We start from the raw sequence: 14,624 nt of genomic DNA, 5'->3' as shown, positions 1-14,624 counted from the left end.
TAATTGGAAATCGGAGGGAGAGGCCTTCGTCCTGCAGTGGACTTAAAATAGGTTTATTATTATTATTATTATTATTATTATTATTATTATTATTATTATTATTATTATTATTATTATTATTATTATTATTATTATTATTATTATTATTATTATTTTCCCCACTGGTTTTCTTGAAAGTCTGGGCTGACACTCTGCGTCACTGGCGATGCAGTCGTTGAGGCAGCAGCAGCAGGTGGGGGGGGGGGGGGAGGGGGTTCGCTCAAATAACACGAGTGCTTCGCGGTGTTAATGTGTTATCGTGTTTGCCTCACAGTGTGAAATATCTAACAGGTGCGTCTGGGCTACCTGAAAGATACCTGAGTGTTTTACTTGTTGCGTCTCGGTGGCGCTGCGTGGCACAGTGCACTGTGTGACGTTTTATGTCCGTGTGTGTTAGCTTGACACTGTTGACAGTGTGTGTGACCGTATATATGGCACCCTGACAAACTGGTTTACAGTGTCCCCATGGACGCGTTTGTGTTGATTCTTACCTTCTACCGCCGTGGTGGCGTTGTGGCGAACCCAAGCCCGAGGGCGCGAGATCAAGTCCTGGCTGTGGGGGCTGCATTTCGGTGGGGCCGAAATGGAAACACTCTCGTGCACCGTGCATGGGGTGCACTTTAAAGAACCCCAGGCGGTCAAAATTAATCCAGGTTCCCCTACTACGGCGTGCCTCGTAATCATATCGTGGCTCTGGCATGTAAAACCCCAGAATTCATTATTTCATGCTTTCCCTCTTCATCTTTCTGTTATCTCATATTTCACACTCCACTTCCACTTCCCCAGTACAGGGTAGCCAACCAGATATATCTTTTGGTTAACCTCGCTGTCTTTACCTTTATCCCTCTCCTAACAGGAGCGTAGTGCTACGCATATGTATAACCACTTGATTCAATGCCATAGTGCAGTTTGACAGTGTAAATAGCTGAAATCTTCTAGATGTACTACATCTCTTCTGAACTGCTTCACCTTCTCAGTAAAGCTTGAAGAGGCTGGTTATTGTTTTGCGTTGTTACATCGTGTAAAAATTTTCGCGCGAAGCACTCTGTATAATTCTTTGTTCACCTCGGGCTCTCTTCATAAAGTTAAGTACTGCAGAAGTGGCGGGCATCATTGATGTTTCGGGTGCTATTTACGCCACCTGGCTTTGCCAAACACAGCCTAGCAAAAATAACCAAGCTCAAGCTTCTTAATCTAGATCAGCCGATTCTCGTCACCTCCGCCTCATGGTCTCTTCTCCTTCGGTCATTGCACTGAGTCTTCATTCCTCCACGAAATGCGTCTACGCTCCCGCCGTCATTCACAGGACGTTTCTCATGCACGTGAGGTCCACGACTGGCCATCGTAGTGGCTATCATGTCGCTGCACGTTACCATGGTGACGGCTACCATGATTTACAGACGCCCAAACGCCTATCAACGAAGCGCTCTTATATAAGAGAAGTTGTGCTATTGGGGGCTGTTATGCTTTGACTGACGCTCGCGCTGCACCTTAGCACTTTTCAGTTTAGCTCATTCCGCGCTCTGAGGAGAGGAGCGAGTGGGCGGATCCTGATGGATGCAGATATGGAGGTAGAATTAATAAAGGCTTCGTAAGTGCTGTTTTTATTTAGCCGGTCACTTTCGTTAATGTTGTGTTAGCTGTCTCGATTGGTGGGTGAGTGTGCTTTCGAATTGAGAAAACATACAAACTGCGGAAGGAATTCAGATCCAGGATGCAGGATCCAGGTGTACCCAGGCGTCAGTGTTCGGTAAAAAAAAAAACCACCCCTAATTGTCCAATTATGTGATAGTATGCTTATAAGTGTGAGAAGTATAAGTTCATGAACCCGCTGCGGTTGCTTAGTGGCTATGGTGTTGGGCTGATAAGCACGAGATCGCGAGATCGAATCCCAGACACGGGGGCCGCATTTAGATGGGGGCGAAATGCGAAAACACCAGTGTACTTAGATTTAGGAGCACGTTGAAGAGACCCAGGTGATCCACATTCCCCCACTACGGCGTGCTTCATAATCTGATCGTAGTTTTGCCGCGTAAAAACACACAATTCAATTTTTTTTATAACTTCATAACTGTACAATCACATCAGATCCGGAACACATGTTTGAATCTACGTGAAGCGACGCTTTCGTGATGCCGTTCTTTAAATACTACAAAAGTGTTCGTCTTCTGCAACACGTTTTGCAGCATAGCGATTACTGGGCTCCGAACAGCATGTCAACGGTTCAGTTTGCTTTTCGACTATCTCCAGGATCGGCCCGCTTTTTCCTACGAGCTGCAGACGCCTCGATGGCTGCGCGCGCGTGCCTCACGTGCATCTTTGCACACTCTCGTTTATCAAATTTAGATTTTTATATCTTGTACCTCTTGCAAACTTGCGATTTTGCGCACCCTGTGACGCGCTCGCCTATATGCTCAATGCTCCTCTAGTTTACTGTTACGTTGAATTCCAATGGTAGATCCAGTTTTTTCTGCTCCGTATTGAGCAACCCTATTCCAAATGGCAGAATGAGAGCGTGAGTTGTGTGTTCCAATGGCAGATTGGTACCAGCCACCGATTCCGGATCGCTGTGCGGAGCAAAAATATTTGCACCGCCGAAATTGGCCGATTTGACCAAAAGTCCGCGCGACGTATTTCTTTCACCCGCCTCTGCTTCCTATCACGGTCGCCTGTATGCGGTCGCGAGCAGCTATGGACAACACGGAAACCACGGACGCTACTTCGCGCCTTGCATGTTTGTTCCTGCTCCTGGATAGTGACAGCTCCGACTCGGGCACTATAAGTTAAAACGTTCACATTGAAAAGAGCCCTGTGTACAAGAAATGTAATGCAAAAGGTCGTCCTGTCTGCGTCCGTGTTTCATTTCGCGCTAGAAGCCAAAATCATGTTACCGTACCAACTCGCCCAAGTGTCTATCCTTTTGCACTATAAGTTCCCAAGTCCAGTGACAATTCTTCCGACACGGAAGAAAAACAAACGCATGGAATGCCGGGATGATCCGGATGATCGTGGTGAAGGTGATCAGGCCTACCCGATCCACCTCTAGTCTAGCGCTCTGTCGCTTGATTTCCCCGTACTAAGTGCACGCGCGGGAGCGCACGCATTCCATTCGCAGATTTGACGAGGGCGATCTCAGTCGGAACGACGCGCTTCGTTCGTGATCCGGCCGAGCGCTCGCGATCTGCAATTGGAATTCAACATTAGTTACCTCCAAAGTAGGTAACGGCGCCTGTAGTGCTATAAGATAATGCGTCACTAATAGTGAAATCGAATCTCCATCTTCCAGCGCAGCAGCCCAATCCTATAACCGAAAAAAATTAAATTATGGGGTTTTACGTGCCAAAACCACTTTCTGATTATGAGGCACGCCGTAGTGGAGGACTCCGGAAATTTCGACCACCTGGGGTTCTTTAACGTGCACCTAAATCTAAGTACACGGGTGTTTTCGCCCCCATCGAAATACGGCCGCCGTGGCCGGGATTCGATCCCGCGACCTCGTGCTCAGCAGCCCAACACCACATCCACTGAGCAACCACGGCGGGTAATCCTATAACCATTAGGCTACGATCTGACGCATGTTTCTCTCTTGCCAAAATCGCCCTTTGAAATGTCTGGCATGTATGTCCCGTGTCACTTTCTCGCCTTCTTTCCTCGTGGCTGCCAGCGTATTGAGATGCTGTGCTAGACTGCACTCCCTTTCAGCAGCATCTCAGATATTTTTCTCACATAGGTACCTACAAAGTGAGTGAGGTCCGCTTTTAATGCTGTCGCATTAAAGAAGAAAAAAAGAGCGTGGACTACAAGAAGCCAGCGGTCGTTAAACTGGTAAAACTAGATGTAACCGCAGAGCGCTCCTCCCGCGTAATTTAATCGGAGTACAAAATAGTAAAAATAATTCGTAAATGTTAACTGCCACCTGTGTCGTCCATGCCGGTTGGCCGCACTGCTTGTTCGCGTGTTACTTGCGTCCAGCTCTGGCGACGATTCATGATGTGACGTCTTATAGTGACGTTCAGCAGCTAGACTTGAGGCGTGCCGCGTCTGACATTTCATGTCGTGATATGATTGCTTCATTCATTTGAAGACGTCGCCAGTGCCCGAGAGATTCTTTCTTAACCCTAACTCGGATGTTCTTGCGTAGCGTGTCGCGTCTCGTGACGCATAAAGCAACCGCGAGAAGCTTTAGGCCTGGCTATGCGTCGCCAGTAAAATGGTCCCTCCCAGACAATCGTATATCACGCGTAAAGACCTTCTCTTCTCACTCCGAACGCGGTGCAGCGTAAGGTCTCCAGCAAAGCCCTGCAAGCTTCCCAAGTCGCCTTCGTGCCGTACATAAAGCTGCATGTTTTCGTGTCACACGCAAACCTGAGCGACGTGGCAGCGTCTGCAGCACAACGTCAGTGCACCATGCAGGCACTCGCCGTTCGTGAAGGCGACAGCGGAGGCTGTTGCAAGGCGCTCTAAAGCCATCATACGAGCCTCAAGGCAAAGCTCCCGGCATCAGACACATAAACGAGGCAACGAGCTCGAAAGAGCTGAAGCGAATATCGAGCGCCGCAGAATGCGTTGGAGCATGCGCAGCGAAGCGCTACGCGCCAGCCCACCGCTGCGTACGTATTTATCCGAGACTCCGGAGCCCTACGCGCTAAATCACGCTACCGTATCCACGGTGATGGCAGCGCGTGTGAGAACGCGAGCAAATCCCTGCGTAGCAACGTTCATCTTTCAAGTATATACTTGCAGCATTTCTATTATATTCTTCCACAGTTCACTTCTTCTTTGTTGTTGTTGTTTTTTTCGTTAGGCTTGTGTAGTTCCTTCACTTGCTGTATCTGTAAAAAGTTTTATTTGCGTCACACTTATTTTCTTTTGCAGACTAACGCAGCAGCGTATATAGGTGCGTGCTTGTATCTATATCCCCAAATCCACTTTGAAAGAGCCGTCATTTGCATTGTTGTCAAGGCGACGAAGAAGCGTGGCGAAGTATATCGGTGGAAGACAGGGGGCTGGCGTCCTCATTTCTTTTTTTCTATTTTTTTTCGGAACGCGTCCTCGTGGGAGTCGAAACAACAGATGAAGCTCGTTTAAAGAAGAAAGAAAAGCGTAAGACGGCAAAAAGACAGAGAAGTCGAAATCACCTCGCGCAGGTTAAGGCGTCAAAAAAAAAACCTTCAAGCTTGCGTCAGGAATCAAGCAACGCAAAAGTAAGACATCAAAAAGTACTTCTCGACGACAACAAATGCACTGTTGTTACTAAAGTTGGCGTTTTCTTTCGTGGTAAGTTCCTTCGACAGGTTGCTCATCGCGGCGCTAACTCCTCGAGCTTACGCCGAAGCAAACGAAGCGGGGAAAAAAAGGAAATCTTCACCGTTAGAATAAACCGTCTTCCGTGGCTAGTTCTCCATCTTTTCTTGCGTTATTTTGTTTGCTAAGCTTGCTCCACGCGTTTCGCACTGAAGAATGTTTTCCTTGGGACAGGATGGGGATAAGAACGCGCGACGATGGATAGCAAGGCGCGCAAGGAAGTGGGTACTACGAGGGAGAAGGCGCCTTTGTGTTCCCCTTTAGGGAAATGCCTGTAGGCGACGCCTTATATCGCTCCCCAATTCGCTCCCTTGAGCTGCCTGGCTTGCTACGCACGACGGTTGGCGTCGCGTCTGATGATGATGCCTTTTATTCCTTCTTTTCTATTTTTTTTCCTTTCTTATTGCTGTTACTGTGTTCGTTCTTGCTGTTTCTTTCTTATTCTTTCGTTCCCATCCAGGTTACGCTGCAGAGCCTGTAACAACATCCTCGATAATACGAAGCACGAGGGGCCGGACTTAGCACGGTGGCAAAAATGGCTTGCGGCCTCCGAAGGAACAACGAGATGAAAAAAAAAGAACAATTTAAATGTCGGTTTGGTTTTTCGCGTTAGCAGTTTGCTTGAAAATGGGACAAGGAGAAATATGAACCCTGTGTAATGTCTCCGTAGAAGTATGCTTTTTCTTTCTTTTTTTTTTATAGAAAGCGCTTGCGACGAAGTTACTTGTTGGGATGATTCTCGAGATGCTGTAGGAGAGGCTTACGGAAATCACTTCGGCGGTTGTGCGGTGACTGATTATGAATAAGCCATTAGCAAATCCAGAGGCAGAGATAACGCATATGTGTTAGACTGAAGATTTAGTTTAGTACACCCACCCACTTACTTTAGCGTTCTCTCATTAAACATACGGTTCTTGTTGAGCTAGAACGAAGGCTTACGTTTCGTTATAAATCTATGTGAAGACGTTTTGTAATGGTTTCTGAAGTTGGTGCTCTACTCGCGTGATCTTCCTTCGGGTGAAAAGTTGGGCAAATAATAGATGTCGCACGCGTCTTCGCAGACAGAAAATATATATAAAGAGAGAAACTAATGATTCACCGTGAGGACACAAGATACTACAGATGACACTTTTAAGTTGGTATACAGCACGATACAATGGTAAAGGGAACACCAAAGCGGAATTTGGGGACTCCCAGTAGTTCCGATTTCACACAAAGGCCTCAGCCACTTTTTGTTTTACCAATATTGCTTTACATATAGCTCGCTACATCAAGCACGTTTTTCTTTTTGATTGACGTTCACGATACATTAGGAATATATTGGTTTGAATAATAATTAATTGTTTACTTTAAGAGTGTCCGTGCGGTACTATTGAAGACGCGGCTGCGGCTTCAGTAGTTAAGCACTTACACGTTTATCCTACCCTTACTATTTGTCTCCTGGTGGTCTCTCACCATTAATATAAAGATCTGTCTCTGCCGTATCAGTTCACTATCTTGAACTCTTTCTTTTTCTCTCCTCTAAGTACAGCGAGGAGCTCGATTCGGAAAGTAACTGTCTGCTTTCTGTTCTCTTCAAGCTTAGAGTAGAGGAACAAACACAGCTCCAAAGCCCATCTGTTGCCGCTCACTCCTTTTCCAACCACTCTGTGCTCCACATGAGAGCAGATAAAAAGAAGAAAACAGGAAAGCGCCAGTTCCGTTTAAGGATTGAAAAGTAGACAGACCGTTAACGGCTCGTTGAGAAGAAGTCCACAGTTTCATAGGACAGCCGAGGCAACGCGAGCAGCATCCTTAACGAAAACATAGAGGGAGCGCGGAAAGAGGGGTGGGGGGTGAAGTGGAACGGAGAAAACCAGCTCAAGTCTCAATGGCGAAAGATGGCCCTTTTCTAACTTCGTCCACGTAGCATCATTGCCGTGACAGAAACCATGGCGCCGAGATGCCGCTAAGAGTAATAAGGAACACCGAGGGGAAAGCACTACGGAAAACCGATGTCCCGCGCTTGCAACCAACTTCCCTCGCCCCTATCTCTTAGCCGCGAGGCCAGGCATATCCCCGCTTTCTCAGCTTGCGTTGCTGTAACGCGAGGCATAGACGGATAGATTTGCCGGATGCCTTGTTTTTCCTTCTCCGCGAGTGTGTTTGTGCGCGCGCGTTTCTCTTTGCGCGCATGCGCATTCTTGTGCGTGTGCGAGTGCGTGTGCGTGAACGCCTGCTGCGCGCCGCCTCCGGCCCCGAGGCACGGCTTTCTCATTTCCGACGTCGACCGGCCCCCTATTCCGGTCGGTGCAGAGAACCCACCGGACTTCCTGGAGGCCTTCCAGGACCAGCTGCTCAAGCCCGGCCTGCCCGTGTCGCTCAAGTGCTCCGTGACGGGCAACCCGCTGCCGCAGATCTCGTGGTTCCGCTACGGCCGCCTCCTGGCCGACCGGGCGGGCCTGCGCATCGGCGACTTCGTGGACGCCTCCGGCGTGGTCACCAGCTTCGTCAACGTGTCGGCCGTGGCCACCGAGCACGGCGGCGTGTACACGTGCCGCGCCGAGAACGAGCTCGCCTCGGCCGAGCACACGGCGCGCCTGTCGGTGTACGGGCCGCCGTTCGTGCACCGCATGGACAACGTGACCCACGTGAGCGGAGCCGACGTGCGCCTGCAGTGCGCCGCCTCCGGCTACCCCATCTCGCAGGTCGTCTGGAAGAAAGGTGCGCTCAGTGCAGCGCGTGGACGCCAGATGGCGCCGCCTGGCTCCGGGCCGCACAAACAAAGGGCAGATGTACGCAGGAAAAGCACGAACAGTCTCTCATAGCAAAAGGGCGAAGAGATTCCGGGATAATGGAACATAGGGCATTGTGGGGGTACAACAGGTATGAAGTACTGAGAGGTATTTGGAAAGGAATAATGGTGTCGGGGCTTACTAACGGGAATGCGGTCCTGCGCTTGAGGGCAAAAGTTCAGTCGAGACTAGAAGTAAATCAGAGAGCTGTTGGAAGATTAGCACTAGGTACCCACGGGAAAACCACAAAAGAGGCAGTACAGGGGGATATGGGCTGGGCATTGTTTGAAGCACGGGAAGCTCAGAGTAAAATCCTATACGAAAAATGCCTTAGGAAATTGGACGATAATGGGTGGGCAGCTAAGGTATTTAAGTACCTATACAGAAAGAGCACTGACTCACAATGGCGGAAAAGAACTAGGAAGCTAACCAGTAAGTATGCCAGACACGAGGACGGAGAAAGACAGAGCATTAAACGACGGGTTAAAACGCGGAAAGTAAAAATTTGATAAATTCAATGGGAAAGAAGCATAGTGTTGAACTATATCGATACTGGAAACAGCAGATCAGGAAGGAAGCGTTTGATGATAACTCAAGAGGCAGTGACCTACTCTTTGAAGCTAGGTCAGGATGTCTTAGAACGCGCAGCTATAAAAAGAAATTTGACGAAGAAGACGACACGTCACACATGCACTGTGTGTGGTAAATCTGCAGAAATAATAGAACCCCTCATACTAAAATGTGGTGGTATCCATCCCGATGTCGACGCGGGCACAGTCACGCATTCTGGGGCCCTAGGGTTCAGAGATAACAATATTCATGTAAATAAATTTGTGGTGAAAGTTAGCAAAAAGCGATTGGAAGATTGGTAGCTCAAAAGCAGAGAGGTGACATCAGGTTAAAAGTGTAGGAGGACGTATTTAAAGAAAATGGCGAATTTTAATAACTTACAACACAGTTAAAGAAAAATAAAAAGCTGAACATGGTGGCAACTGCCATCACCCCGTTTCAAAGGGGGCGCTTCTAGCTTCCATCCATCCATCTGCAAAGGAGCAAGTATTCGCAACAGGGTCAGACTCGGTTCTGCCGCAGACGAAAGACCGTAGACGACTCGGCACGTTGTAATTAAATGCGCACGTATATATCTAGCTAGCCAGAAGTGTAGGGAATGTCCGCGTTCTGGTGGTTTTAAAGATAATTGGAGCGTTGACTGGTCCACGGTGGAGATAAGCAGGATATGATTCGAGTGTTGGTGGAAATAACAGCAGGGAAGAGGTACCGACGATGTCGCCACAGGCATAGATAACTTTACGAGGTGAAACAGAGTTAGGCAAAAGGCTAGGTTATGCTATATGGCAATTCATATAAGTAGCTCGCACAAACTAGATGATAGTCGCCACCCCTATTCAAAAAACTTAATTAGGTTATGGGCTTTTACGTGCCAAAACTACTTTCTGATTATGAGGCATGCCGTAGTAGAGGACTCCGGAAATTTCGACCACCGGGGGTTTTTTAACGTGCACCTAAACCTACGTAGCGCGGGTGTTTTCGCATTTCGCCCCCATCGAAATGAGCCGCCGTGGCCGAGATTCGATTCCGCGACCTCGTGCTCAGCAACCCAACACCATAGCCACTGAGCAACCACGGCGGGTTCCCTATTCAAAGGCGATGTCATTAAAGATCAGCAATTATCATGTATACACCGTATAGTAAAATAAATGACACCTGAGCAAGTTTGTACACATCCTTCTTCAGAACAAAGCGCCGACAAACAACGTATAAAAGCAAACCGAGGTTTGTCTGCTTTCCTAAGCACCTTGTCTATTGGCCATTTCCTCTGAAGATGTGTAGAGCCTATGGTCCGCGTATTGTAGAGTTCTGCCTGTAACGACACAAGATTTTCTTTTGCACTTGTGCATCTTCCTTTCTGTCGATGACTAATGAGCTTCTTTGATAGTGCAACTCATCTCGACGAAGCCTTATTTTCCCTAATGATTTTATGTGTTAAACCTTCCAGTCGCACTGTGAATGTGAGAGAGCTGGAAAGAAAATGTTCCTTCAGAGACGAAAGTTGCCGCATCACGCATATCAAGAAAAAAAAGACAGACAGTTGTCGCGATCTACAGCCGCGCACTTCTTTCATAGTCTCGGAGGATTCACCGCGCGGTATTGTAAGCCACACGCTAACACAGGAATAACATTTCATTTGTATTGCGACAACCATGTTGCGTAAACCTTTGTCGCCAAGAGTGCATCTTGCAATACGGAATTCAGACAATGTGTGCACCTGGGCACAAAGCAGCCATTGAGCGAGATCACATGTATTCCGTGCAAAACTATAAAGAAACAAACGATAAGCAGATATATCAAATCAAATCAAATGAAAACTTTATTTCAATACCTCAACAAAGGGAGAAAAGGGGTGGCGGAAAAACGCTGCATTACTGCAGCTTGACGAAGCCCGGCCCCAAAAAGTCGCAAAAGTCGTTGCCGATATCACTGCCCTATTGCAAGAAATATACCTTAGTGGTGGGTACGACAGCCCGTTCCGCGGGTGTGCTGTTGCAAGTTGTTCATAACACCCACAGTTTTCATCTTTCGCCTGTTTTGCGAGGTTTGCCTGTGACAGACGTGAGTATTGAGCAAAAGATAATTTTGCCCGGCATGTCTATCAGCCTGTGCTTTTCGGGGCACTAATTACATCAACGTAACACGGAGATATCATTTCGTGGCGGCACACGGCAGATACTACTTGCGACATTGACGTTTTCTTTTTTTCTTTTTTTTCCTTTTTTTCTTTTTAGGCACTGAATTCCAGTTGCTGGGCACATTGCCTAGCAACCTGTTCCCCTTCGAAGCCTCCGTCAATATCGATTACCAGGCCGGCACATTGGGACGTAATATACGCGACCTTAGCCTTGCGCAAATATGTACACGTAGCGGATTGCGTGTCAGGTCGATCCGTATATTTTTTTTTTCTTTTTTTTTATGATGCGCCTCACCCGTAATCGCGGCACAACGGAGCGTTGCGGCACTGCACTGTAATTATTACAATCGCGAGTCCCGGTATCTCGTTGCATCGTTGTAACGGAAAAGCTTGCCAGCGGCATCAGCTGCCCTGAGAAATTACATATATATTGATTAATAAACCACTGATTAACTTGTTTCGCAGAGAAGCGGTGTGGAGAGAAATAGGGTGGTGCGGCAACCACAACACTCCTACCAAATATTGTATCAGGAACCAGATGCACCGCATAGGCCATGCCGCTGATCGGAGGACAAATAACGTGCAGGCCTTCGACCCCTCCCCCCCCCCCCCAGCAGCCTGGGAAAACCTTAATTTAGGTTCAGCGTAAACTGACTCATGCGTGCTATAGGGGATGTTGCCACCCTAAGCATATTTTTCGCTATTGTCTACCGCCTATGGGTAATCTGCATGAAAGCTATCGGCTATATCTATAGGAAAAGTGCCGGTTCGTAGGCCTGCATATTAGACATTGTCTACTTTATTACAGTATTTTTCAAGACGTCTTATTGCTCCATTCTACAAGAAATACAGGGAAAGGGGATCGACAGTCAGCCTGTAATCCTCTCTTTGTACTCGAAATACCGGCATTATTCACGCCATCGTATATTTTTCTTTAATGTATTGTCTTCGGCTTTCAGACAACGAGAAGCTGCGGCCTTCGTCCAGAATCCTGGCCAGTGACAACGGGACCTTGCACATCGTTCACGTGACCCAAAGTGACCAAGGCTGGTACGAGTGCGCCGTCAGCAACCGCAGGGGAAATACGGCCGTCGGTTCCGTGTACCTCAGGGTCATAGGTAAGTGAGCTGTCAACGGCACGGCGCTCTCGTTGATAGCAGGACATGAGAACAGAGGGCCACAAGGCGAAGAAGGCTTAACACTACGTCCCGTTGCTTTTTTTTTCTCCACTAACAAATGAGGCGAATGGCTAACGTATTTAGCCTCTCGTTTACCGGTGGTGCCAGGACTCCACTGATTTCACTGAGCAGAAGTTTACGTCTGTGTGTCTACCTCGCCCCCCTCCCCTACCAAGTTCATTCTCAAGCTTACCAGCAGGAGATGGATCTGCGTGTCCCCTGGCGTCTTTGTCGATGTGCGGCCATGCATAGATGGCCTCCGAAATCCGGGGAACCATCCGCACGAGCTGAACATATCGGAGGCCGTGGTTTAACGTCCGCTAATGACATGTCCCCGCTAAACGCTAAACTAATCGCTGGCATGCATAGCCTTCGAGACTGATCGGCGCGCAGGAAAAAACTACGCGCGCAGCCCGATTTCGGAGGCTATAGATACATCTATACACATTTTCGCTAAGACCATTGGCCGTACGCGGTTAGCCTGACCGCGAAGCGGGGGAGGTGCCAGGGCACACCACTCCACTCTCCGCTAGCAATCGTTGGTTGAAAGGCTGCTTGGTTCCGTCAGGAGAGTTGAAATGCCACATCTGTCCCAGCTAAATGTATGTTTACAGTCGGATTAATTTACAAATCCAAGTAAAGTTGGTCCGCTGTAGGCATGCGCACTCTTGCTGTTAATACCACAAAAAAAATTAATTCCGGGGTTTTACGTGCCAAAACCACGATCTTATTATGAGGTACGCCGTAGTCAGGAACTCCGGATTAATTTTGACCACCTGGAATTTTTTAACGTGCACTCAATGCACAGTACAGGGGCGTTCTTGCATTTCGCCCCCATCGAAATGCGGCCGCCGCGGCAGGGATTTGATCCCGCGACCTCGCGCTTAGCAGCTGCTACCACCACGATAAATACGGTATCTGTAAAGTGTGGTGTAAGCAAGTAGTGCTAAGACAGGACGGACGAGTATTACGAACCGAGATTACGCATGTACTTGCAGAACCTTAGACGAGAATCATATATAAAGGCATAGTAGGAGTGACGTCGATTGGATCAAAGTAACACGCAACACGCTAATGTCGCAAACGGAAGGAAAAAAGGCGGAGGTTAATCTGTTTATTTTTTTTCATTGTGTAGCGCATTAAAAATGGATATGAGCTTCCCCTATACGAAATGTCCTATATTTATTGCCACATTAACCACCGTTATTACGCCACTGCTCAGGCTACCCTCACTCGACCCCTCACCCGGCCCCCTCGCATTCGCCTCGCATAAGAATTTTCGTGCGCAAAATGTTTAGAAAGCCTTTCGGTTCTGCCTGCGCTCGCTATACGAAGCGCGCGTGTGGTATGCTTTGATTACATCTTACCATTTCCATCCGCGGACCCACTCAGGGTTACATGAATTTGTCGCCTAGCCCTTCGTTTTAAAACAGCTCACGTCTGTTGTTTATTCACCGTCGTCGTCGTTGTCGTTGTTGTTGTTGTTGTTTTGCGTTCCGTTGTTCGAATTTCGCACCTGGTAATTTGTTAACATCTTTTTGAGCTTGATCGATATACCAGTTCTTTCTTTTTTATTTTAGCTGCATCAATTTTTTTTTATTGCCTGTGGCAGGTAGCACCGTTATGACCAATGAGCTAAATTACTCTATGAGGCGGCAATTAGTTCCACGAGAAAGCAAAATGCTTAATTTAATAGTTAACATAATTACACCAATTCACTTCTTAATTGCGTTACGGCACATATTTATATCGATGAATTGTAGGCGGAGAGTTCGCAAGCTTGGAGCGAATTCTCAGGACTACACCAGTTTCGACGTAATAATTTTCAGTCTGTCTGACGAATTCCATTAGCGTCACAGTTATTTTTTGCTTCAATGCATGAAAGAGCGTTTTCATTAAAAAGTAAGTGGAACAACAGTTCATTTTTACCGCACGTTTGACGGCGCACATCTCAAAACCGGTGCCATCTTCAGAATTCGTTCCAAGTGGATATGCCTGGCAAACTCACTAGGTACATTGCGTAGATTGATATGCGTGCCGTAATAATTATTGTACAAGTCAATTAGTGTAATTATGTTAATTGTTCAATCAATCATTTTGATTTCTCGTAGAAGTAATGGCCACTTCATCGAGTAATTTAGTTCAAGGGTTAGAATCGTATTATCTGCCACAGGCAACTTTTGTTTTAATTTGGCGCAGTTAAAGAAAATGGCCCTACACGTTCTATTATATTGTCTTATCTTACAAGATGACTTTGATGGTACAGCTCACTCCTGAATAACGGTAACCTAACCCGAGCGAAACGTCGTATTTCCTTTAATATAACGCAAATCGGTCATATAAGTTGTACGCAGTTGCGAAAGAACCGGAAGGATTAGCGTTCGGGCGGCTGCCTCCCCCCCCCCCCATCCCTTGGCGTTCGAAATTTCAGCGCCAAATCCTGAATAATGGTATCATAACTAAAGCCGCGCGTCAGATTTCCCCGTAACGTAATGCAAGTCGGTCACACAAATTAAACTTTGTTGCAAAAGAACCGGAAGTGCGGGCGTCCGCAGACGTAAACAGCGACCAAAATTTCAGTGCGACTCACCTTTCACAGTAAACGGTATACCGTGGGACCAG

The 14,624-nt window shown here is 47.5% G+C and overlaps 1 protein-coding gene across 1 annotated transcript in view; it reads left to right on the top strand.

Moving 5' to 3' along the window:
• The window catches only part of LOC139057424 (cell adhesion molecule Dscam1-like), a 105,644-nt gene that overhangs the window by 13,132 nt on the left and 77,888 nt on the right, over window positions 1-14,624 (top strand). Inside the window, exons 3-4 of the mRNA XM_070535650.1 lie at window positions 7,639-8,046; window positions 11,784-11,942. Coding sequence (XP_070391751.1) covers window positions 7,639-8,046; window positions 11,784-11,942 — 567 coding nt within the window. The remainder of the gene's footprint in view (window positions 1-7,638; window positions 8,047-11,783; window positions 11,943-14,624) is intronic.

This window comes from Dermacentor albipictus, chromosome 3, assembly GCF_038994185.2.
Source record: "Dermacentor albipictus isolate Rhodes 1998 colony chromosome 3, USDA_Dalb.pri_finalv2, whole genome shotgun sequence".
Classification (NCBI taxonomy): domain Eukaryota; kingdom Metazoa; phylum Arthropoda; class Arachnida; order Ixodida; family Ixodidae; genus Dermacentor; species Dermacentor albipictus.
This window is presented reverse-complemented; position numbering and strand designations above follow the sequence as displayed.